The sequence below is a fragment of the Seriola aureovittata genome, chromosome 8 (genome assembly GCF_021018895.1).
Source record: "Seriola aureovittata isolate HTS-2021-v1 ecotype China chromosome 8, ASM2101889v1, whole genome shotgun sequence".
Classification (NCBI taxonomy): domain Eukaryota; kingdom Metazoa; phylum Chordata; class Actinopteri; order Carangiformes; family Carangidae; genus Seriola; species Seriola aureovittata.
Window position 1 is genome coordinate 24,899,188 of NC_079371.1, and position 25,895 is coordinate 24,925,082.

The following is a 25,895-nucleotide window of genomic DNA, read 5'->3' on the forward strand; positions in this document are numbered from 1 at the left end:
GTAATGAGTCATGTCCAAGTGCTTATTTGTTTGAATGAGGCTTAATTTAAATGCACAATAAGCACGCCCTTAAGAAAGGCATTGTTGTATGTGTTAGGGAGGGGTATGGAGGGTTTGGGGGGAGCAACAGAAGCAGAAAGTGAAAGTTATAATATTAAGGATTCAGTGTGAGAGCATTTAATTGGTCGCCATGATGAAAAGAGAGCTGGATTAAGGTGGTAATGAATGAGGCTCTTTGAGGCAGGATGGCTGCTGGGTAAAACCTGGTACTGTGAAAGCAGTTTGTGTTGCAGCAAATGGAAAATTGCAAAATCACACGACTACACATTTTTATAACAATCCTTAAATATTGATTTGTGGTATTTAAACAACTGACTGATTTAAAAAGAAAGACCAAAACCATTCCTCCTGTTTGTGTTAAAAAACATTTAAGAACTATAGTGCCCACCTGTTCAAGAGAAATTACTATATTTCATATTTCAATACAAATTAAATATTTATGACCTTTATTTAAAGATGTACATCTTCATTGGAATCTATTATATACGTATATCCTGTTGCATATTTTGGCTTGTCACATAGTGAGGCAGCAGAGATGCCAAATTACATCATATCTATTCTGCAGTACATTTTACAATTAGGGCCTGAGTGTCACAAAGAGTATCAAGAAACAGACCAAAACATTGTTAGTTTGGTCTTTTTGTGGGATAGATTGACTGTTGTTTTGTCTGTTGTCAAGCAAACTCATGGCTGACTTATCCTTTGATTTTACAGCCCTTTCAAAAAGTAAGACAAAATCCAAGCTAACAGTCCAATGATGCTGTAGTTAGGATATGTGTCTTAAAACATTTTTACATAGCTCAATTATTCAGATATGGTGTTGCACAGAGGTGATCCCACAGGTTTCAAAGAAATCCTATTATCTTTACCAGTAAATGTATTTCTATATTCTGTATTTCTATATATATATATATATATACTGGACTGTATATGGATGCCAACCGGGGGCTTAGAGCTACACCTCTTGTTACAGGCAGCCTACAGAGCTGCTCTGGTTTCCCAGCTGCTTGGGAACTGCAGGGAAGAGGAGGAGCACTTCAAATACACTGAGCCTCGCCTCCATTACAGCAAATGAACTACTTTCAATACATTTATCATTATTAATAAAGGAGGCAGAGGAATAACTAAACATAAGGCACACTGAGCAGAGAAAGCAGGAGAGAGGGAGGGAGAGAAGTCATCACTAACTGCTAAGCTAAAGAAGCTAGCAGATCATAATAGCATGTAAACAACAGAAACACCAGCAACGATGAAAATATGCTTGCTGGAGCACAGCAATACAAGTTCTGTTTAGAAATAAAGGGTTTCGGCACACTGACTGAAACAGTTACAGGAAGTGTTGAGTTAGTATTAACACATAATGCAGTAACTTTAACATAGCAAAACAGGAACGTCTGAAAAAGAGGCTTCGCACTAAAATACCGCTATGACCAATTATAGATATCAAACAGAGGGAGTTAAAGAATAAAAACCTGCCTCTAATAACAGTCTTTTATGTTCTAGAGTTGGAAGTAAATAAAGGCTAAACTATTGTGGATCCCAGACGGAGGCTGTGAGCTGTGTGAGAAACTAAACAACAAAGATATTCTGTCTCTTCCAACCTTCTCTCTGAGCGATCATATTACAGTAAATACAGCTGAAATAAAAATAAAATCTGGATTTGACCATAGGCTTTCGAGCCATATACAAGGTTTTGACAAAGCGTTATCATACATCTTCTAAGCAAAAGTCATCACGTTTCACATCTTGGCTCATGTTGTGTTAAATGAAGATTAATTCATATTTTGACAGCAGCAACAATTTAAAAATAGAAGTCACTGATGAAGATAAACTCATCTTATCTGACAGCAGTGACAATTTAGGTAGAAACAACAAAAAATATTTAATAAGCAACAAGAAAGTTAGACTTTAACTACTGAAGACATACTAAAAATCTAGAGCAGCAGCTACGTATCTGCGAAGTGGTTTCCCATGGGAAGTGTATTGTCAAGGGAGATATGTTTTCAACAGCAAACAGGAGGGTGTCTTCAGGATTGCCTTCTATTGCTTTTAATATATTCTTGTTTTTTTTTCCCGTAGTAATTCACAGTATTTGCTCCTATGTGCCTTCAGCAAAGACCTGTCACCACAACAACAGTATAATCTACAAGGGATAAAAAGTTTAGAATAAGCACTCGTCTCATTAAGTACCTAACAAAGATCTACAGCCCCAGCCAACCCAGTCCAACTTCTGTCACCGCCTCCACAGGGATCTCAAGTGGATTGTAAGCTCCTAGCAGCAGAACAGAACATTAATCCTGATGACTTCAGTGACTCTTGAGTCCCTGAAGGTCCATAGACACAATGTGACTTTGGGCTGTCCCAAAGGAAAGTTGGCTTTATAAGAGAAAGTGATGAAATCTTTGGTCAATAATCCAAAACAATGGTCCAAGAGTGCAGTGTGGGACTTTGCCAACCATAGGAAGCCTGTGTCAAAATTCTCTCAGTGCCAGAAACTTTAGCACAAACTTTAGGACCGATGTGACGGCTGCTGCACGATATGTCTGCAAACTAGCCAACTGGAGCGCAGGATGAAATGATGCAGGACACAGTGGCTGATGGAAAACTGTAGGTGCAGGTTTGGAATAAATATAAAAGGTTAAAATTAATGAAAAAGCCAGTGGTCCTGCGAGAGCTTGCTTTGATGAATCTTCAAAATAAGAGTGCACAGATGGATGGTGCGAGTTGATGACATGTCTCAGCCAGTCCATCAGGCATCCATCATGCATCTGACATGCCTTAAAACAGATACTGTACTGTCTGACAAAGACTGTGGCCACTAGAGGAACAACATCAAACCACTTGGCCCCTTATGCCCAAAGCAAACTTATGATATCTCAGACTCTATAGACAGGCACTTCAGAGTAGTGTTAATTTCAATGTGATAAAAATATATTCATCAACAACCTTTTTTACCCCATGGAGAACACAAGATGTTCACTAGATAAAATGTCTGTCTTTGAATAGCTGGGCTGCACATTCCTCTTCCTGCAAGCCGAAATCATCTTCCCAGGTCCTTTATAGACTAGGAGTGTACCCATGAACGCACTGCCAACAGTGTGTTTGGCAATGTACTTGACAAATGTAGGAGCTCAGACAACACACTGTGACAGAAAAAGAACCTGATGGCAGCTGTGGAGTTTGGTCAGAAAAAAGGCAAATACACCATACCTGAGAGAAAAACTGGTTTGTGTAGTATTATCAGGAGAGTTCTGTAGCTATAAAATTACTGGGGAGAATACCTCAAACCTGGAGACACACGTCATGGCACACCACAGAGAAACTGGATCAAGTCAACAACTGAAAGAAGTTGCGTAATATTAGCATCTAACAGCAACAGAACATTGCTACATTACTTGCAGATGGGGGTTTAGCTGTGCTAAAGAGTCAGTAGCAAAATCGGCTAAGCTAGCTGACCTTTGTTAGTGTTAAACATGCTGTTGGACCCATTCACCCATTTCAATAGCTAGCTTGTAGTGTAGACCTTTATTATGAAGAAGAATCAAATCAAAGCTCAGAGATATATTATACTGTACATCTTAAACTTCCTATAGCTACTTCACAATAAAGCCCACCTGCTGATCAGCTAGACAAAAGGTTAAATGTTACAAAGTACATGCGTCAATTATGTACATTGTCAAATTAATTTCATGCTTCAGAGACACATGCCGGTCTGTCAAAAAAAGACCTGCCAGATAGCAGAGCATGACAGACCCGGTGGGCACACATGCTGAGTAGAGAGGCCGTGGATTGACTGAGTGGACTGTGGATGACTGACTGTGGATTGAGCCATGATGGAACCGGGACACAACACAGTCACTTGCTGTGGATGTTGCCTGCTACACACTGCATAGTTCAAACACACACAGCCACCAAATGTTGTTGACACTCTGCTCAGGAGATGCTGCAGCAGCAGTTGTTTAGTTGTTTGGCGTGGTATGTTTGTTGTATGTGTATTTGAACAGCCACCTTGTAGTGTAGACCTTTTTTACTGAAGAAAAATAGACCGTTAACCTGTGTGTTACATAGGACATTTAAAGATAAAAGCCTAAAGAAATGTCATTTAACAAATATTTTTCATATAATTATGGCTCAGTAAATGAATACACAACTGGGAAATACATATAATGATGTAGATTATAGATAGATATATGGATAGATAGATGTATTTTACTTTGTCTGATTTATTCTGTTTTAGGTATTTTAAGCCTTCTGCACACTGCAAAGAGTGGAATGTATACACAGGTAGGGTTATAAACTTGAAACAAACCAAGCTGTTAATGATAAAGAAAACACAACACTCTCATAAATCTTCTCCACATATATTATATATATTCTATGTTATTTTCCTTAAAGAGGTTTCATTGAAATTAGTGACCTTTGACTTGAAATGCTTCGCAAATTGGTCTCTCCTGGAAAGCAAACTGTACGTGCAGCCTGAGCCAGAACCTTATCTGTAGTGAAAGCCCCTGTAAACCACAGCAGTCCATCACAACAGAGAGAGAGAGAGAGATGGAGGGCGGGGGGAATAAAGGAGGAGAGAGAAGAAGAAAGATTATTTTAAAGGAAAGACTGTGCCAGAGAAAATGGAGGGGGACAAAAAAGTAGAAGATGAAAGCTAAAGACATTAGGAAAAGAGTGAGAAGGTGGCAGACAACATAGCTTTACTATGACTAATATATATGTAACTGTGACTTTTCTGCAAAGTGCAACACCCCCTCCTGCTCTACCCACCATCATCCACCTATTCCATCTTTCCCTGATTGACGCTTTTCTGTCTAAGCTTTGACATTCAAGCTCTTCATTCTCCCCCTCCCTGCCATCCATCCATAACTCCATCCCATCCATTCCTTCCTCTGTCTTTTCCTCCTTTCCCCTTGCACAACAATCCCCTCATGTCCATCATCACCAAACACTGAGTGCAATGTGGGGAAAGGTGAGGCAAAGTCCATCTATCCCTTCGTCTAATCATCCAGCCTTCCCTCTATTCCCATGACAAAACACTGTTTACTAGTAATATGCCAAGTTTGGTACCATATGTATGTCTTCCTCTATCTAATCCTGACTGTGAGTATCAAAGTGGGAAAGGCCAGGGTGATGTGCTTTTGTTAGAAACAGAGAGTAAAAGAGAAGAGGGTAATGATGTCTCCAAAAATGTCTGAAACCACAGATTAAAACATGGAGGGATGTAGGGAAAGAAGTAGAAGATGGGGACGAGGTTTAGGATCCAGGACATGATGGACAACCTGAAAGAAGAGTGGAGGGGTATTACATCTTGTTCACACTTGCTGCAGTGTGTTCGACTGTTTCAATCATAGTGCAACAGTGCCACCAAGTGTCTCAAAGTGGTTTAACATGATTCTTTTTTTTTTCCCCCCTGTAAAATGAGGTTTCTAGCTAGAGAAGAAGTCAACACCGTTGCCTGAATTTGATATCAAATATCCTTAACTTCAACAAATCCTGGAAGTAATGTTTGAATAGTTTCAATGTCTAATGATAGATTACTGAGTCTGATTTAGTTCCTAAATGTTGTATGTAATATGTACCAGGACATTTAAATTCCAGCTGTAGACTACTAAATTTGACACACCCTATTTGTCACAAGGTACTTGATTAGATCATTGAAGGTCTTGGTTCAAAACTATTAAGTTAATAAGGTTCAAATATTAATATGATATGAATGAAAGTTTAACTAGAAGAACGTGACTTCTGAAATTGAACTGATCTGCTAGAGAGAAAAGAATTCACTATAAAAACACTCAAGCCACTGTACAGTGGTGTTACAGAGTGGAGGTTCCTTGATTGAGTTGATACCAGAGCACTTTAACCAGACAACAGACATATTTCATTTTGAGGTGCAATCAAGTTACTTACTGAATATATGCAACAGCTAATATAATCAGCTGACATGCCTCAGACAATGGTTGTTCATTATAACTGTCAAAAGCGACGCTCAGCGGCAGCTACAACTGAAGTTGCTACCTGAATGTTTTGCTCTTTGCTAACAGTAAACGTGATATAATATTCCCTGTTTGGGAACCAATGAGAAATCAGAAAAAGTTAAAGACATCAGGCGAACAAGACTGAGAAAGCTCATCACACAGTCTGTTGTAATGTCAGTAGACTTTAAACTTCATTGAATCCACTGAGGAATAAAACCCATGACCTCAAAACTTTGGACAAGTCTTCCATCAGCTTGAGAGAAACAAAAACAAGTTATTTTCTTGGAGAATTTCAGTCTTTCGCCTGGACATTGGCTCTCAAAATTACAGCGCATCCGGAAAGTATTCACACCCCTTCACTTTCCCCACATTTTGTTAAGTTACAGCTTTATTCCAAATTTAGAAATTTTTGCAAATTTATTAAAAATAAAAAACTGAAATATAGCATGTACATAAGTATTCACACCCTTTACTCAGTACTTTGTTGAGGCACCCTTGGCAGCGACTACAGACTCAAGTCTTCTTGGGTATGAAGCTACAAGCTTGGCACACCTGTATTTGGGGTATTTCTCCCATTCTTCTCTACAGATCCTCTCAAGCTCTGTCAGGTTAGATGTGGAGCGTCGCTACACAGCTATTTTCAGGTCTTTCCAGAGATGTTCAATCGGGTTCAAGTCTGGGTTCTGGCCGGGCCACTCAAGGACATTCAGACTTTTCCCAAAGCCACTCCTTCGTTGTCTTGGCTGGGTGCTTAGGGTCGTTGTCCTGTTGGAAGGTAAACCTTTGCCCCAGTCTGAGGTCCTGAGCGCTCTGGAGCAGGTTCTCATCAAGGAGATCTCTGTACTTCGCGCCGTTCATCTTTCCCTCGATCCTGACTAGTCTCCCAGTTCATGCTGCTGAAAAACATCCCCACAGCATGATGCTGCCACCACCATGCTTCACCGTAGGGTTGGTATTAGCCAGGTTATGAGAGGTGCCTGGTTTCCTCCATACGTGACGCATGACATTCAGGCCAAAGAGTTCAATCTTGGTTTCATCAGACCAGAGAACCTTCTGGCAAATTCCAAGCAGGCTGTCATGTGCCTTTTACTGAGTAGAGGCTTCCGTCTGGCCACTCTATCATAAAGGCTTGATTGGTGGAGTGCGGCAGAGATGGTTGTCCTTCTGGAAGGTTCTCCCATCTCCACAGAGGAACGCTGGAGGTGACCAAGGCCCTTCTCCCCCATTTGCTCAGTTTGGCTGGGCGGCCAGCTCTAGTGGTTCCAAACTTCTTCCATTTACAGGTGATGGAGACCACTGTGCTCTCAGGGACCTTCAATGCTGCAGAATTTTTTTCGTACCCTTCCCCAGATCTGTGCCTCAATACAATCCTGTCTTAGAGGCCTACAGACAATTCCTTTGACTTCATAGCTTGGTTTCTGCTCTGAAATGCACTGTCAACAGTGGGACCTTATATAGACAGGTGTGTGCCTTTCCAAATCATGTCCAATCAATTGAATTTACTACAGGTGTACTCCAATCAAGTTGTAGAAACATCTCAAGGATGATCAGTGGAAACAGGATGCACCTGAGCTCACTTTTGAGTGTCATAGCAAAAGGAGTGAACACTTATGTACATGCGATATTTCAGTTTTTTATTCTTAATAAATTTGCAAGAATTTCTAAAAAACCTTTTCCGTTTTGTCATTATGGGGTATTGTGTGTAGATTGATGAGAAAAAAAAGGAATTTAATCCATTTTGGAATAAGGCTGTAACATAACAAAATGTGGGGGAAGTGAAGGGGTGGGAATACTTTCCGGATCCACTGTGAGTCTCTGTCCCAGGATTGAACTAATAACCTCAAAACGTCTAGAGAGTCATCAACTACAATGAGCCTCTTGACAAAGACATTGTAAACCTAATTTTGTTATAACGTTTCAGTCTTTGCTCTGGACATAAACCTGACTGTTTGACAGGTTTATCTTTTGTGAAACACTGAGATCCTAAAGACCATTTTCATTGACTGTCTAGTCTTTTCTCAGACCTTTCAAACAAACTTTGGCAGTACTTCCTAAGTATTTCCTTGTCCTAAGATTCAGAGGAAGACCAAACACTGATATTCTTCATGATGCTTTTATTATGAAATGACAAGATAATGAGATTCATCATCTTAAAAAAAAGTAGTCAACAAGAGAGTCAAAACAAAACATTCAGTCAAATCCTTTTTATCCTGTAATAATTGTAGCTTCTGTCTTTGAAGGACTGGAAGAGGACTAGATTTACAATGAAGAGGAGTTTAAAAAATAAACTGACTTAATACATTAATCTGAAAATGTGTGTGGGTGAAAGAGTTCAACAATGACAAAGTTTCTCTAACAGAAGAAGACTCTCTATGCTACACTGAACACAGAGAGACTGAGGAACCAGACCACCAGAACCTAAACCCAGGATACAGAGGTTCAGTGAATGTGGTGTTGAGGGTGTGGAGGTGGATCAGTGTGTCAGAGGAGACTCTGTAGAAGGACAGAGTGCCAGCAGGAAAGTCCAAATACACTGCTACTCTGTTAGAGATGGAGGGGCAGGAAGAGGAGGAAGGGGAATAAGAGGAGATGGATCTTTGTGTGTTATTGTGCCAGTAAAAGTAACCACCATCAGAGCATCTCAGACTCCATGACTTATCACTCATTCCAAACACACAGTCTTTACTGTTTCCTTTCCTGCTAATTCCTCTGTAGCTCAATGATATATGAACCAATCCTTTCCACTCAACCTCCCAGTAACAGCGGCCAGTCAGACCAGTTCTACACAGCAGCTGAGGCCACCGGTCAAATCTGTCTGGATGATCAGGGTATGACTGCTCCTCCTCCACCCATGTCACTGACCTGTTGTTGTCAGACAGTTTGAGGTTTGTGTTCACTGTGTTTGTGTCAAGTGTGAGTTCACAGGAATCTGATGGAGAGAACAACGCAGCTGAAGTTATTAATCTATCATTGCTTCATTTATTGACAGGTTGATGATGACCCATGATGTCAGTGATCTGAATGAGTGATGTGATAGTTAAAAATGGTTGAATGTGCTGCTTTGTTTTCATGAATCATATTAAAGACACACTTACACTTCCTCAGACCTGGTCTCAACCATCGGATTCCAGCAGGCTCCACCCTGAAAGAAAGGGTACAACCATAAGTTCATTTTGACAAACACACTTAAATCTCAAATCTCAGAATCTCAAAAGTCCTGTGCTGCAGATGTCAGGTTCAAGCACAGTTTTAACTAATTATTATACTAGACAATCTAGACAAGACAGACAATTAGGCAATCGTCCAGAACCTCTTTTCCAGCACCCTGAAATAGGCTTTCCCCCAGGAGGCTGAGCAGCGACATTGAAGAGTGGTGTCAACCAAGCCAGATACAATGTCCAGAGCCTTCTGTATCTCAGGGCGAATGTCATCTACTCTAGCCGCCTTGCTGCTGTGGAGCTTCTTGATTACCTTAGTGAACTCTGCCATGGATATGTGCAAGGCTTTCTCTTGATCTCCAGACTCTGTCTCCTCCTGGGAAGACATTTTAGTTGGGTTTAGGAGTTCCTTAAAGTGCCCCTTCCACTTGCAGTGGTTGGCAGTTGTCCCACATGGTGAATACAGCCTGGACTAAGCCCTGCTTCCACTTCCTGACCACCACCTTCAGCATTGACTGGGGTGGTTTGCAGCCAAGTGTGGAACAGTTTGGATGAGGGTCAGCACCTCCAAGTCTGAGGCCATGGTTCTCCACCAGAAAACAGTGGATAGTTCTCTTCAGGTTGGGATGGAGGTTTGGCCCCAAGAAAAGGAGTTTAAGTATCTTGGGGTCTTGCTCAAGAGTGAGGGTAGGATGGAGTGGGAGATTGACAGGTGGATCAGTGTGGCATCAGCAGTAAAATGGGCATTGTACCGGACCGTTGTAATGAAGAGGGAGCTGAACTGGAAGGTGGTCAGGAGCTCTGGGTAGTGATTATGCATGCATGTGGCTGAAATGAGTCTCCTCTGCAGGGTGGCTGGCGTCAGCCTTAGAGATAGGGTACGGAGTGCTAACATCTGGAGGGAGCTTGGAGTAGAGCAGCTGCTCCTTTGCGTTGTAAGGAGCTAGTTCAGTCATCTGGTCAGGATGCGTCCTGGGAGCTTTCTATTGGAAGTCTTCCAGGCATGTCCAACTGGTAGGAGGCCTTGGGGTAGACCCAGAACGCAGTGGAGAGATTATTTATCACATCTGTCCCCCAGGAGGAGCTGGAATATTGCAGGAGTGAGGAACGTCTGGACTACTTTGATTGACCTGCTGCCACGGCAACGCAACCTTGGATAAGCTGAAGAAAATGGATGGATGGAGGAATGGGTGGATGGATGGATGTATGGATAATAAATGTTTTTGTACTGAACTAGGCTAAATATCTTATGAATCTAAGTCTGCAAAGAGATTGAACTAATCTAATCCAGGGTCAGAGGGCAGAAAAATATATTCACAGCTACTTTAACATGCAGAGATTTGTACATGTTTTTTCATTTAATGTACTCCTTGGAGACCACCTACACATTTCCTTTTCATGTTCAACAAATGTTTATGTTGTGAAACAAAAGACTTACACTCATCTTTTTTAAACACGGCTCTGTATATGTTTTTTATATAGTTTGTATATAGTTTTTTGTTGTTTGCCTGGCACTCCTTCTGTCTTCTCCTGTAGGAGTGAAGCACCTGATTCTGATTAACATCCAGACAGAAAAGGGGGGACCTGAGAAGAAGAGAGGAGAGCTGACCTCACTTGCTACACTGTGTCTGCAAACTTCTTGACTCTTCTCCCCAAGTAGTTCTTTGTTTCCCAGCCTGAGTGTTGGTTTTTGGGTTGTTGTTTTAGTTTCTTATTTTATTTTCTGGGTTGGAGATCACCAGTAGTCCAGTTATTGTTTTTTTGTTTTGGTTGAGTTAGTTTTCCTTAGGCAGTCTAGGGGGGAGACTCACAGCCCGTTGCGTGGCCCCTGTTGTTCTTTTGCGCTGGGATCTTCAACCCTCTTTCGTTTTTCTTAAGTATTTTTCGTAGGGTTTGCTTTGTTTAAAATTTCTATGATTATTTCTTTCTTGGCATCTCATTTGTGTTGCCGTCCTTTATATGCTCCATTTTCCAGTTGAGCCTCTGGTTTGGTTATGGAGGCCATAACAATCATTAACTAAAAAGACAGAGGCAGAATTTTCTCTCATTCATATTATTCAGTCAACCCCTAACAGACAATGTCTGCGGCTGCGGGAGGCCTCTCCATACCTGAGAGTGTCCAGTCTTGAGTATGGATCCTCAAGTCCAGCAGACAACAGCTTCACTCCTGAGTCTCCTGGATGATTGTATCTCAGGTCCAGCTCTCTCAGGTGGGAGGGGTTAGAGCTCAGAGCTGAAGCCAGAGAAGCACAGCCTTCCTCTGTGACCAGACAGCCTGACAGCCTGCAGAACAAAACAAAACAACAGTCTATAGTCATGGTGGTAGCTCTATGAAATTGGACCTAGACAAAGTGGTGCTTGGAGCTAAAACATTAACATGTTAACATGGATGTGTGAAAATTCCACCAAAAAAAAAAAAAGAGGGTGTCACTGTTGCTAGCTAGTTGGGAGGGATCCAGCCCCTGTAGACCTGATTAGGAAACCCCGCCTACTAACTGAATGGCAAATATTGTCAGGATGTGTCTTTCTCCTTTTTCCCTCAGCGGATGGTGAATGTTCACTGTGTTGCTGTACATGAATGTCTACCCAGCTGGTCAATTATGTATACAAATATATATTTCTTGTTTCAGTTCAGTTGTATGGAAGTGTATTGCTGCTATGCCACACAAATTAAAAGGGGTCAGTATCACCTTATAATGTGAAAAGTTAATTGTTATAACAATATATTTATATTGCAGTGTCACAAAAATCATGTCACACATCAGTGGTCTTCTCTCTGTTGTACTACAACTCGTAGTTTGGAAAAATTAGTTTTTTCATGATTTTTTGGTAAATGTCCTCTGACAAAACATGAGCAGATACAACCCTACACAGGTTAGCAACAACAGCTGTTACACTAATGTAAATCGGATTTTAAATGGTCATCAGTTGAACAGGTTGATGACTGCTGACCTGAGAGTTTTCAGTGAACAGTGATGACTCTCCAGTCCAGCAGAAAGCAGCTTCACTCCTGAATCGTTTAGGTTGTTGTTACTCATGTCCAGCTCTCTCAGACTAGAGGACTCTGAGCTAAGAACTGAGGACAGAGCTTCACAGCTTCTCTCTGAGAGGTTACAGCCACTCAACCTGGAGAGAAAATAAAACAAGAAAAAGAAAAAGAAACCATGAGTTATTTATTTGTCTTCTGTTGAAAAGATAGTTATGTCTTCATTTAATTATCAACAAATCCAGCTATCTATAGCTATACATACAGAGCTGTCTTGGATGTTCTGATCACTGGCAGCAGCCTCAGAAGAGCCTCCTCTGAAGCAGAGTATTTCTTCAGGTCAAACACATCAAGATCTTTTTCTGATGACAGTAAGATGAAGACCAGAGCTGACAACTGAGCAGGAGACAGTTTTTCTGAGGAGAGACTTCCTGAACTCAGGTACTGTTGGATCTGCTCCACTAGAGAATGGTCATTCAGTTCATTCAGACAGTGGAACAGGTTGATGGTTTTCTCTGCAGAGGAAGTCTCTTTGATCTTCTTCTTGATGTAGAAGACTGTTTCCTGATTGGTCAGTGAACCACTTCCTGTCTGTGTCAACAGGCCTTGTAGGAGTGTCTGGTTGGTCTGAAGTGAAAGACCCAGGAGGAAACGGAGGAACAAGTCCAGGTGTCCATTTGGACTCTGTAAGGCCTCTTCCACAGCGCTTTGGTAGAAGTTTGTCTCTGCGGATTTGTCTTGTTTTGTTTCAGACGTCTGAGAGGTTGTTTGTTCTTCCGATAGCAGATTGACTCCAGAGTTGATGAATGTCAGATGGACATGAAGAGCAGCCAGAAACTCCTGAACGCTCAGGTGGACGAAGCAGAACACCTTCTCCTGGTACAGGCCTCTCTCCTCTTTAAAGATCTGTGTGAACACTCCTGAGTACACTGAGGCTGCTCTGATATCAATGCCACACTCTGTCAGGTCTGATTCATAGAAAATCAGGTTTCCTTTCTGCAGCTGCTCAAAAGCCAGTTTTCCCAGAGACTCAATCATCTCCCTGGTCTCTGGACTCCAGTGTGGATCTGTCTCAGTTCCTCCATCATACTTGATGTTCTTCACTTTGGTCTGAACCACCAGGAAGTGGATGTACAGCTCAGTCAGGGTCTTGGGCAGCTGTCCTTCTTCTCTGGTTTTCAACACATCATCCATAACTGTAGCAGTGATCCAGCAGAAGATTGGGATGTGGCACATGATGTGGAGGCTTTGTGATGTCTTGATGTGGGAGATGATCCTGTTGGCCTGCTCCTCGTCTTTGAACCTCTTCCTGAAGTACTCCTCCTTCTGTGGGTCAGTGAACCCTCTGACCTCTGTCACCATGTCAACACACTCGGGAGGGATCTGGTTGGCTACTGCAGGTCGTGTGGTTATCCAGAGGCGAGCGGAGGGAAGCAGTTTCCCCCTGATGAGGTTTGTCAGCAGCATGTCCACTGAGGTGGACTCTGTGACATCAGTCAGGATCTCAGTGTTGTGGAAGTCCAGGGGAAGTCGACACTCGTCCAGACCGTCAAAGATGAACACGACCTGGAACTGTTCAAACCTGCAGATTCCTGCTTCTTTGGTCTCAGTAAAGAAGTGATGAACAAGTTCCACCAAGCTGAACCTTTTCTCTTTCAGCACATTCAGCTCTCTGAAAGTGAATGGAAATGTGAACTGTATCTCCCGGTTAGCTTTGTCTTCAGCCCAGTCCAGAGTGAACTTCTGCGTTAAGACTGTTTTCCCAATGCCAGCCACTCCCTTTGTCATCACTGTTCTGATTGGTCCATCTCTTCCAGGGGAGGCTTTAAATATGTCTTCTCGTCTGATGGTTGTTTCTGGTCTATCTGGTTTCCTGGACGCTGTTTCAATCTGTCTGACCTCATGTTCACCATTGACCTGTCCAGACCCTCCCTCTGTGATGTAGAGCTCTGTGTAGATCTGATTCAGAGGGGTTGGGTTTCCTGCTTTACCAATCCCCTCAAACACACACTGGAACTTCTTCCTCAAATTAGATTTGAGTCTAGGTTGGCACATAACAGGAGATTCTGAAAGAACACAAATGCATATTTTCTTAAAGTAGGTATGTATAAACCGCAAGAGGGTCAAGTGAGCCTCTAAACAAGTTTACACTGTTAACTTATTCTTACCACCCCCTGCAGTAACAACAGAATGTCCAGTAACAATGTTTACAGCTTAGGATTTATACTACATAGTTTATAATTATTCTTAACATTGTTTGTAGAGGCTGCATTTATTTGGTTATATCTATCTCGATGAGAAGATAGTATAACACTAGCAGCTAAGCTAATTTAGCTTTGCATCAGGACAGCAATCAGGGTGTTGCATGTAACACTTGTAACTGAAATTTACAGTGGTGGGAAGGACAGAGTCTGAGCTGTGTTTATTTTTAAAGTGACAGAGACTTCAGTGCATTGAGGGAGGCCATTGAGGGTCCACTGGCCTATGATATAATGTTGTTGATAAAAATGTTTGTTTTTTTTTGCAGAGACAAATTGAAGAAATGTCTTTGGAGGAGTGGAGGCAGTTAGAGAGGGAGGTCTTTGACAGTCAGCCAAGCCCAGTTCTCATACATTTCTACTGGAGACTAATCCATCATCAGGGCATCAGAAACTGGACACTGTTTAGATTTTGTTGTAGAAAGACATAACGAAATAATTAAGAAATAAAATCTATGACCGATTTGTAAAGAAAATACAATGGTTTGATCACCCTAAAGAATTATATGTGAACAGATTTCCCCACGTGTTGAGACGTTAGTAAATGTCCCATCCATCATGTTGAATCTTTAGAGAAATCCTTACTGCTCTGCAGAAAGTCAGCCAGCTCCTCCTGCTTCAGTCTCCTCAGGAAGTTCACTGTGATCTTCAGAAATGCCTCTCTGCTGCTCCTCCTCTGCTCTTCATCCTCATCGCCCAACACCTCCTCATCCTCCCCCTGACTCTCTAAGCATTCTGGGTAATTTGGACTCAGAACCCTCTTGATTTTTTTCAACTCGTTCTTCACAAAAGTGCTAATGTTCTCCTCCATCAGCTGGAACAAAAAAAACTATATGAATGACACAATCAAACATCTGATCCATGTTGGACAGACTGACAGTCCACTGGTCTAACAGGGAGAGCAGGGAGGTTAGTTTCAACAGAACAGATGTGAAATTAGTTTTTGTACATGTACAGACCATAAATATGGAGTCCAGGTGTGTTTGATGCTGCTGGGCAGACTGACCACTGGGAACCTCTGAGCTCTCCTGGTGCACTCTGCGGAGGAATCATGAAGAATAAGCTCACATTATGTCTTTCCACACAGAGACAGACGAAAGGTAAAAGTCCATGAAGTCATGTTTGGATGTGAACAGGGAATCAGACGACTCCCTGCAGTAGTAAAGGTTTACTAGTCCTGCTCAACCCACTGAGCTGTTTGTAGCTTTCAGCTCAGTGTTTGTAGGGTTCCGACCACACATAGACTTTACTTGGGCTGGCCGCCCAGGTATTTTAACAGGTGCCCAAGTATATTTGGCATTTTATTTGTATGTTTCTAATCCATCAGAATGGTGTCAGCCGCACTTGATTAACTACTCTCTACTCACTCCCCTGTACCTCTTCTTTCTGCTAACATGCAGACAAACAGAAAGAGGGAGACGCATGGCATTACATTCGACAGGGACACGGTGGATATTGCACAGACAATGTAAAACAACTCCTCTTCTTACTATGCTTATTAACTGTTCTGTGACTTTGATAATAGCTTTGAGCACTAAGCTTAATTTAAATTACATGTGTTTCCAGCACATGTAATGCAACATGCAACAATCATCTGTTTTTCAGGTCAGAACTGACCTGAGAAGCTGACTGAAAAGGGAAGCACCTGGCTGCAGGTATACGAATATCGATAAATGGACGAGCACCACGGGCATTCCTATTTGGCCAGGCATCGGAGCTGTTGTTTAAAAAACCTAGAAAAATGATGTGCTCTGCGCAGCAATGCAATGTTTGTCACTGAGGGATATGAAATAAATGCAAATATTGTGTTAATGTTCACACATATTTTTTCTTGGTCACACCAAGTTACTACGTCAACTTCATTAAAAGAGGAGTGTGTTTTCTGCTTTATTCAGTGTTTGTAACGGTTCTAATCACCGGGTCTGTTTGATTTCCTCAACCACTGACACTGAAGGAATCAAAACGAGGAGAAGCTCACTGTAATGATGGTTAAGACAACAACTCCCATGATCCCACGCTATTTCATGACATCATCCAACTTCATCTGTTTTTTATTATTCTGATTGAGAGACCCTGGAGGCAGAAGTTGCATACTGTGCGTTTGAGTAGTTGTGTGCTGTGCTGCTGTGCAAAGCTTACAGAGTGTTCTGTTTGCAGGTCGGCGGCACAGAGGGATCTACTGATGACAACAGGTCTAGGAAGAAAGGCCGGGACCCCAACGAGGCGTTTCATGCAAATGAGAAAAGTGTGTTTTGCCCTGACAGAGGTACTCCCTCTGGCGTGTACTTTGAGCCTTGTGACTTTGTAGATGATTAAAAGCTAAAAGCTGTATAACACACTAGGAAAGGGAAAGCTCAGAAAAGAATAATGGGGTTCTCTTTAATACTGAGAACTTACCCTGTATCAGATAAATGCTGTTGTTTAAAATCTGTAAAAATATCCTTTGACCACGCACTGTTGAAGGACACACAGCTGGGTTCAGGTCCAATAGAGTCTGGTCTCTGATGGATCCTGAAAGAAAAACAAATCAAAGCTTTTGTTCAGTAAATGTTTTTTCTGCATGAAATGGTATAAAAAATATATATACGTATAAAATACTAAAAATTTTTGCATTTAAACGCTAATAACAACTGACTTATTGACAGGTAAATGGTGTCGTTTAAAATCAGTAAAAATATCCTTCGACCAGTCGCTCTTTAAAGACAGAGAGCTGGGTTCAGGGGAGTCTGGTCGCTGCTGCTGGATCCTGCAACAGAAAAAGAACAGATAAATGTGCATGTTGGATAAAAAACTGAAAATGTGTTCAGTCTTTGTATACAACACAAAATCTAATGTTTGGTGTGAAATGCCTTTCTGTCAGTTTTAAAGTCTTAAGCTTGTTTGAACTCATGAGGATTAATTGACCAGTTGTTCTTCACAGATGCAGAGCTGGGTCCAGGTCCAGGTCCAGGTCCAGGTCCAGCGGAGTCTGGTGTGTGCTGCTGCTCTGGGCTTCAACACAACACAACACACAGAGCTTTGAGTGTGAATAATGATGGTGCAGTGATCTGAGTGCTGAGCTCTGACACAGAGTCATGGACAGTTAGAGATCCTCATCTCACCTCTGAGCTCTGGTCTGGCTCTCATGTTCCCCACACAGAGTGGTTTTAGAGGGAGGGGCTCCCTCCTCTCTGGCCTCACACTGATCCATTCTGCTGAGTTCACATCCACATCAGCTCACACACACTCTCTACCTTCATATGGAAAGAAACACAAATCATTCATCTACACATCGATTGAAATCCCCCTTTACATAATTTCTCCTGTGAAAAGGTCAGCTGCTCCTCCACTGATGGGCTCTTCTTCTTCTGTTGCACATCAGTGTCAGTTGAATGCAGTCACACAGAGGTGTGAGGCAGAGGAAGCTGCCATCAGCTGCTGTAATTCTACTATCAGTCCACGAGACGGCACAATGAAGCTGCAGTGAAGTGTAGAGCAGCCCAGCTACAGCTGATTATTTCCCACACAACTGGGACTGAATTTATTTCACCTCAAAGCCCCAATATTATAACATTCAGTCAATTTACTGACAATGAAAATTAAAAAATATAAAAAAGATTGTAGAGCTGCGACTGACAGTTATTTTCTCCATTTATCGATTAATCATTTGTTCAATAACAAATTATCTATTCAAGTTTCTCAAGAGTCTGAGATGACGTCTTCAAACGTCTTGTTTTGTCAGAGCAACAATCAAAGACCCCGAAATATTCAGGTTATAATCAGATTTCACAGAGAAAAGAAGGAAATCTTTTGTTTAGGCTGAAAATAGAATTGTATTGTTTATTATTCCTAATAACTGTAATAACATGTTGTAGTTTCATCTTTAATCATGTATGTGTTGATGGATGTGTTTTTAATCTACAACCTACAAACTGAAAAGTTACCCTACATCTCTCAGGTACATGAGACAAGTAACAGAACATGGAAATACTAAAGCAGACCTACTTCAGAACTGTGCTGAGTAAATGTACTCAGTTCCTCTCCACCACTGTTGAAGAATCTGAACCCTAATTATTGCAACACTAGTTCCCGTTGGAGGAGAACCATGAGCCTCTGACTCATTAGATGCGGTGTTAATTGTCTTTCTGAACATCATATAGAGCCTTAAATACCCTGTCAGCCCCTCAGCCCGCCACACTGTGCACACCAGTCCTGTAGTGTGAATCTAATGACAGCCATTCACCCACAGAGAAAGCCAGAGCTTTTTTCTCCAGCCGAGCTCAGACCGCATTTAGTGGCTCAGACAGCGGGAGAGCAGCGGCTCACCGCAGGCTCACTGATGCGGGAAAAGCTGCCTCCAGTCATCAGTAAGTGGAGATACACAGCAATAACTACTGCGCCTGACCATCAACTAACTCTGCTTCTACTCTTACTCCACCGCTTGTACTGTAAATATCCAAACAACATGGCGAACAGTTTAATATTGTTCTGGACTTTACAGTTTACAGCGCTGACTCAGTCACACTATCATTATAGTAACACTACTACAACCCGAGCGCCAGATATCACAAGCAAAGAAAGGTGTAACGAGTAAAACATTAAAGGCTGTTCACATTACCTCCTGGGGGAGAAAATAATCTGCGTCACAACATTAGTCAAAAGTGAAACTAAACTTCAACAGGGAAACGCCCAGAGCGATGTGTGGGAGCAGTTTACCAAGAGTCAGATAAAGACCAGAAAGTTATTGGACAGACACTTTTAAGAACATGTTCAGTTGTACTTTGACTTTATTTAGAGACAAAAATGTTTTTCTAATGCATGTACAGTATACCAGTGTTTTTAATACATTAATATCCAGTCACATTCTGAATTATTTCACAATGTCCATAATCTAATCTCTATAGGCTGGATGTGAAAGTGTTCTGCAGTAACTTCACCCTGGCCAGCATTATAGTTCAGACTTAATTTGCTACTTAACAATATTGGTTATCAACAAACTTGCGATCCATAATAATATGTATTGGGATCTATAAAGAAAAACATAATAAAAATGTGAACTATATAAAACTGTAAAAGTGGAACTCTCTGCTTTGTGGTTACACAGCCTTCGTCGAGAGTCCAGACTGGGGCACAACATGAGGGTTTTTAAAGATGAAATGAAATCCACAATGATTTCTGGAGGCAGCTTTTTACAACATTGTTATAAAGAAATGCAGGATACAGAGACCCTTAATATATACAGTGTTTAATAGAAATTCAGCTAAAGGTATTAAAATCGTTTCAATCCTTACAGTGTCACATTACTAGCACCTATGTCATTTGTTCTTAAACTGCAACCTTTGTGATCACAATAATGTTGAATCAATCAACTCTTCTCAAACAAAGATTCAAACATAAAACGCTTTCACAAAGGTAGGATTCATTTCACAAAATAAAATAAGAATTATCTGAAATCTTGTTAGACTCACTCTATAGTACAGTATTAAAAGATCAACCATTTCTCAAGGACAGAATCGAAGGTTCATCTTGTAGTTGTCATGTAGTCGATGTTTAGCTCCTGGAACCTTTTTAGTTTTTAAGATTAATTATATCTTGGTCCTCGTTTAACAGCTTTAGACATCTGGGAGATGTTTATGCAGAGACGGAGGAATGATTTTGTAAAAAAGTATTTCTGATGGTTGAATACATCATTTTGAAGTATTTGATTTCTGTGCGTGTGTATGTACAGACTGAACCAGTAAGCAGTGTGTCTCTCTCTAATTCAGAAGCTGACTCTCCCGTTCACAACTGACAAATACACATGGATATACCAAAGGACCTAAACTGTAACTCGGAACTAAACCCAAATGCGGGGTAAACAGGTTCAGTGAATGTGGTGTTGAAGGTGTGGAGGTGGATCGGCGTGTTAAAACACACTCTGTAGAAGGAGAGAGTGCCAGCAGGACAGTCCACATACACTGCTACTCTGTCAGAGTCAGAGGAGTAGGAGGGAAGGCGTATGGCTGTTTCTCTGTCACTGTGACAAACAGAGTAACCATCATCAGAACATTTTAGACTCCAGGAATGATCGTTCCCTCCCAGCCTGCTCTCGGCACAGTCTCCTCTCCTTCTGATTCCTTTGTATGTCACCGCTATGTGAAGTTCTCCTTTCCACTCGACCTCCCAGTAACAGCGACCAGTCATACCCGTTTCACACAGCAGCTGTCTCCAGTGGTTAAATCTGTCTGGGTGATCTGGATATGGCTGAACCTCTCTAATCGATGTCACCTTTCTGTTGTCATCAGATAAGAAGAGGTTTCTGTGGGCTGTGTTTGGGTCCACTGCAACTTCACAGGCATCTGAAACCGAAAATAGAAATGCAATATAGTTTTGATCTAATGCAATTCTCTATAAAGCAGGGCTCTTTCTTTCTTTCTTTCTTTCTTCCTTTCTTTCTTTCTTTCTTTCTGTCTTTGTTACAACTTATTGTTTATTGGATACAAAAGTTTTCGATGTATTCCACAAATTACAGTCGATCTTCTTCACAACATTACCTTTTCATTCTACTTTCTCACCCTTGATGCCTCTGGAGCACACCAGACTTGACCACCACTTTCCACTCTCCTGCCCACCCACTGGTTCACTCCCACCACCCCTCATTCCCCACCCCTACAATTCTTTATCTCAGGTCTATTTCTATAGAAATAATATCTAAATAATACATATGTATCAATCACTTTCATGTTGTAGATTAGGAAAAGAACACAAATATCCAAAAATGAATACAGTACATTAACAAGACCCATCACACCCAAGATGATACCTTCGACCTCTCCTCCCACAAGTCTACTTGTCTCTTAGGTACGTTCTGTAATCTAGATTTCTTTGATTAGTGATTGACACCTATCATAGGACGGAGCTTCCCTCTTGGTCAAGGCCTTTCTGGCAGCTGCCAGCAGGGTGCGTAATGACTTCTTTTTCTAATGTTATACTAACAACAGGTCTGTAGCTGTCACAAATCTGGCAGTGAGTTAGCCAGTCACTCCCATGCTTCTTTGGTCGCATTTCATTTTTGCTGAACATGTTTTCATTTGCCGTCATAATCTAATTATATCCTTTTTTTTTAAATCTTCAAATATCAAGTCAAATAAAATAAACACATCCCGTTATTTTTCGGGTACACATCACCATGTTCATCTTCATCTTCATTCCAAAATACAACACTCGTCACGTGTGTGCGAAAATAGTCAAATGTCTGTTTGAGGTAATTTATGACTTGTCCTTTGGAAATAAACACATTGGACTCACATTAGTAGGGATATGGCATTTCATCTATCCCGGACTCAAAATGATGCTGCACTGGTCTAGGAGTGTGGTAGGCTTTATAACCCACTCCGATTTAAGGGTCATTAGTTTGGAACGATGCTCATTGTGACGGACCCTTCACACGAATGTGCAAACGGAGTGAGAGTGGGTAGGGGGAGCATGTAGGGGCCAGATTGGAATTGGGCCTATGGGGTATGGGTGCGTCTTACCTCCCCTGGCTCCTGGCTTCTCTCCACACCTGCCTTCAGTCAACTTATCACCAAGTACCATCTCACCTTACATTCATTGCCAGGTTGTTCAGTCTGTTATGTGGTAGACATTCCCTCTGCCACTCTAGTACTCCTGAACATTTATATATGTTTTATAGTCCTCACAATTTCTGCAACACTTGCCTGTTTGCCCAAGGTTCATCCTGTTCAGTATATGACTGTTTTAGTACAGAAATACAAATATGCAGTCAAGGCAACACACCTACTGGAAACAGCATGAACGTCCTACAAATCAGCATGAAAGAGGAGGACATTACATATGAAGAACTCCATGCATGAATCAAACTTAAAAATATACTTACACTTCTTCAGACCTGGTTTCAGCCTGGAGACTCCACTGTGGTCAACTCTGGAGGAGGATATACTCAATGTCAGACCAGCACATTTCTTGAGTAATGCATACACTGCTTATCCACATTTTTGAAAATGCAACACTCTTATGATACTAGTGATGTTTCTAAACTGCATTAGTAATTTCAGACACTGTTGTTTTAATTCCTTATGTACGTTTTGCCTTTCATTTTGTTTACTTTTAGTAAGTACAGCCTCACAGAACTGTTAAAATGTTTAATTTTACAATAGAACGTCAACACATACTACTGTGTAAAATTCTAATGTCTAATATCAAAGCGTATGACATTCTTAGGTCAACTGATGATGCTAAGCAATAAGTCAACATGGCATACAATACATACCTTTCATTGTTTAGAATAACTGTAGTCAAAAACACTTAAACACAGGAAATTGTTTCCAACCCTTTGGCTTTCACAAAAAAAAAAAAAAAATGCTTGACAGAAAGCCTCTCTATACCTGAGAGAGACCAGTCTACAGTCTGGATCCTCCACTCTGGCAGTTAGCTGTTTCACTCCTGAGTCTCCTGGATGATTGTATCTCAGGTCCAGCTCTCTCAGGTGGGAGGGGTTGGAGCTCAGAGCTGAAGCCAGAGAAGCACAGCCTTCCTCTGTGACCAGACAGCCTGACAGCCTGCCAGACAGAAGTTTGCTCCTGGTTATATAACATTCAACGGCAGACGCACTAAAAAAGAAATTTAAATAATATCTTTTTGAAAGCTAACTATAAAGGCTAGATACTGACACAAAACAAAGTAGTGCAACTGGTCTGACAATATTCTCCAATATTACAGGATATAAAGTAGTTTTCAAGACTGTAGAATCCTGACCTGAGAGTTTCCAGTTTGCAATGTGGACTCTCCAGTCCAGCAGAGATCAGCTTCACTCCTGAATCGTTTAGGTTGTTGTTACTCATGTCCAGCTCTCTCAGACTAGAGGACTCTGAGCTGAGAACTGAGGACAGAGCTTCACAGCTTCTCTCTGAGAGGTTACAGCCACTCAACCTGGAGATGCACCAATGAGTAAAAAAATGTGTTTATTATTGAATTTTATTTGAGTTTTTTTGTTCCATTTGGAAAGATTTTGGAAGTATAATGATCCTATCTGGTTCCCTGTACTTACAGAGCTTTGTTAGAGACCTTGATCACTGGCAGCAGCCTCAGAAGAGCCTCTTCTGAAGCAGAGTATTTCTTCAGGTCAAAAACATCCAGATCTTTTTCTGATGACAGTAAGATGAAGACCAGAGTTGACCATTGAGCAGGAGAGAGTTTATCTGAGCAGAGAGCATCTGAACTCAGGTACCACTGGATCTCCTTCTCTAGAGAATGGTCTTTCAGCTCATTCAGACAGTGGAACAAGTTGATGCTTTTCTCTGGAGATGGATTCTCTTCAATCTTCTTCTTGATGTACTGGATGCTCTCTTGAATTTTTTCTGTGGAACTACTTGTCTTTGTGAGCAGACCACATAGGAGTGTCTGGTTTGTCTGCAGTGAAAGACCCAAGAGGAAGCGGGTGAACAACTCCAGGTGTCCATTTGGACTTTGTAAGGCCTTGTCCACAGCAATCTGGTAAAACTGTTTCGCCGAAGATAGGTCTGTGAATAATGTTGACGATGTCAAAGTTGTTTGTGGTGCCGACAGCAGATTGACTCCAGAGTTGATGAAGGTCAGATGGACATGAAGAGCAGCCAGAAACTCCTGAACGCTCAGATGGACGAAGCAGAACACCTTCTCCTGGTACAGGCCTCTCTCCTCTTTAAAGATCTGTGTGAACACTCCCGAGTACACTGAGGCTGCTCTGATATCAATGCCACACTCTGTCAGGTCTGATTCATAGAAGATCAGGTTTTCCTTTCTGCAGCTGCTCAAAAGCCAGTTTTCCCAGAGACTCAATCATCTCCCTGTTCACTGGACTCCAGTGTGGATCTGTCTCAGTTCCTCCATCATACTTGATGTTCTTCACTTTGGTCTGAACCACCAGGAAATGGATGTACAGCTCAGTCAGGGTCTTAGGCAGCTGTCCTTCTTCTCTGGTTTTCAACACATCATCCAGAACTGTAGCAGTGATCCAGCAGAAGATTGGGATGCGGCACATGATGTGGAGGCTTCGTGATGTCTTGATGTGGGGGATGATCCTGCTGGCATGCTCCTCATCTGTGAACCTCTTCCTGAAATACTCCTCCTTCTGTGGGTCAGTGAACCCTCTGACCTCTGTCACCATGTCAACACACTCCGGAGGGATCTGATTGGCTGCTGCAGGTCGTGTGGTTATCCAGAGGCGAGCGGAGGGAAGCAGTTTCCCCCTGATGAGGTTTGTCAGCAGCACGTCCACTGAGGTGGACTCTGTGACATCAGTCAGGATCTCAGTGTTGTGGAAGTCCAGGGGAAGTCGACACTCGTCCAGACCGTCAAAGATGAACACAATCTGGAACTGTTCAAACCTGCAGATTCCTGCTTCTTTGGTCTCAGTAAAGAAGTGATGAACAAGTTCCACCAAGCTGAACTTCTTCTCTTTCAGCACATTCAGCTCTCTGAAGGTGAATGGAAATGTGAACTGTATGTCCCGGTTAGCTTTGTCTTCAGCCCAGTCCAGAGTGAACTTCTGCGTTAAGACTGTTTTCCCAATGCCAGCCACTCCCTTTGTCATCACTGTTCTGATTGGTCCATCTCTTCCAGGGGAAGCTTTAAAGATGTCTTCTCGTCTGATGGTTGTTTCTGGTCTGTGTGGTTTCCTGGCTGCTGCTTCAATCTGTCTGACCTCATGTTCACCATTGACCTGTGCAGTCCCTCCCTCTGTGATGTAGAGCTCTGTGTAGATCTGATTCAGAGGGGTTGGGTTTCCTGCTTTACCAATCCCCTCAAGCACGTGTTGGAATTTTTTTTTCAAATTAGATTTGAGTTCATGGCACATGGAATGATCGGTTTCTGAACAAAGAACCAAATAACAAGATCAATGAGTGGGTGTTACAGTTAATCTGTTGCTTTCAATTTTTCCACATACATTTGACACTGATTTATAGCTACAGTATTAAAGGAGTTGAAGAGTTTGAAATAATGGAAAGGGAAAACAGAGTCTTACAAATACAGTATATTAGCATTATCTTACTGCTCTGCAAAGAATCAGCCAGCTCCTCCTGCTTAAATTTCCTTAAGAAGTTCAGAGTTATCTTCAGAAAGGCTTCTCTGCTGGTCTTCCTCTGATCTTCATCCTCACCATCAACCACCTCTTCATTGTCCCCTTGCCTCCCTAAGCATTTTTCGTCATTTGGATTCAGAACCGTCAGGAGCCTCTTCATCTCATTCTTCACAAATATGATAATGTTCTCTTCAATCATCTGGAACATAAAGCATAAGGATTAAACTAATACCAAACTCTATCATCAAATCCATTGTGCATACACTTTAGTCTCATTTCATATGTAATTCACTTATGCTATTGTTAGGCACAAACCATAAGTATGGATTCAAGGTCTGTTTGATGCTCCTGGCCAGACAGACTGCTAGGAACCTCCATTATGTCTTGGTCATCTCTGTGAAGGATAGAAGAAAT

At 41.7% G+C, this 25,895-nt stretch overlaps 2 protein-coding genes across 3 annotated transcripts; both read right to left on the reverse strand.

The window, feature by feature from the left end:
- Window positions 1–8,138: 8,138 nt before the first annotated feature.
- LOC130173518 (NLR family CARD domain-containing protein 3-like) lies at window positions 8,139–19,112 on the reverse strand. Of its 2 annotated transcripts, XM_056382874.1 has the most exons (12): window positions 19,041–19,110; window positions 17,545–17,676; window positions 17,348–17,434; window positions 17,079–17,189; window positions 16,841–16,954; window positions 15,403–15,481; window positions 15,029–15,257; window positions 12,451–14,251; window positions 12,152–12,325; window positions 11,309–11,482; window positions 9,137–9,183; window positions 8,139–8,970 (listed from the first exon to the last, which is right to left on the reverse strand). In XM_056382874.1, exons 2-12 carry the CDS (start codon window positions 17,631–17,633, stop codon window positions 8,417–8,419), a joined length of 3,459 nt encoding a protein of 1,152 aa, XP_056238849.1. In that variant the 5' UTR covers window positions 17,634–17,676; window positions 19,041–19,110; the 3' UTR covers window positions 8,139–8,416. The 2 variants fall into 2 exon arrangements, with proteins under 2 accessions (XP_056238849.1, XP_056238850.1); XM_056382875.1 differs by lacking the exons at window positions 8,139–8,970; window positions 9,137–9,183 and adding an exon at window positions 9,210–11,216 and having other exon boundaries at window positions 19,041–19,112.
- Window positions 19,113–19,197: 85 nt separating this feature from the next.
- On the reverse strand, window positions 19,198–25,680 carry LOC130173519 (protein NLRC3-like). Its single transcript, XM_056382876.1, is given in 7 exon segments — window positions 19,198–20,760; window positions 22,299–22,345; window positions 22,807–23,055; window positions 23,099–23,350; window positions 23,469–24,193; window positions 24,195–25,270; window positions 25,452–25,680. Coding segments are annotated over 7 exon segments (3,135 nt in total). The 3' UTR covers window positions 19,198–20,203.
- Window positions 25,681–25,895: the final 215 nt, after the last annotated feature.

Bases quoted from the DNA above. Each gene is read 5' to 3' on its own strand.
- LOC130173518 (XM_056382874.1), bottom strand. From the start codon at position 17,633: ATGGATCAGTGTGAGGCCAGAGAGGAGGGAGCCCCTCCCTCTAAAACC. The intron at 12,326-12,450 runs GTATGTATAGCT...TTTTCTCTCCAG, and splicing joins AGAACATCCAAGACAGCTCT to GTTGAGTGGCTGTAACCTCT. The intron at 8,971-9,136 runs GTAAGTGTGTCT...TCTCTCCATCAG, and splicing joins GAGACCAGGTCTGAGGAAGT to ATTCCTGTGAACTCACACTT.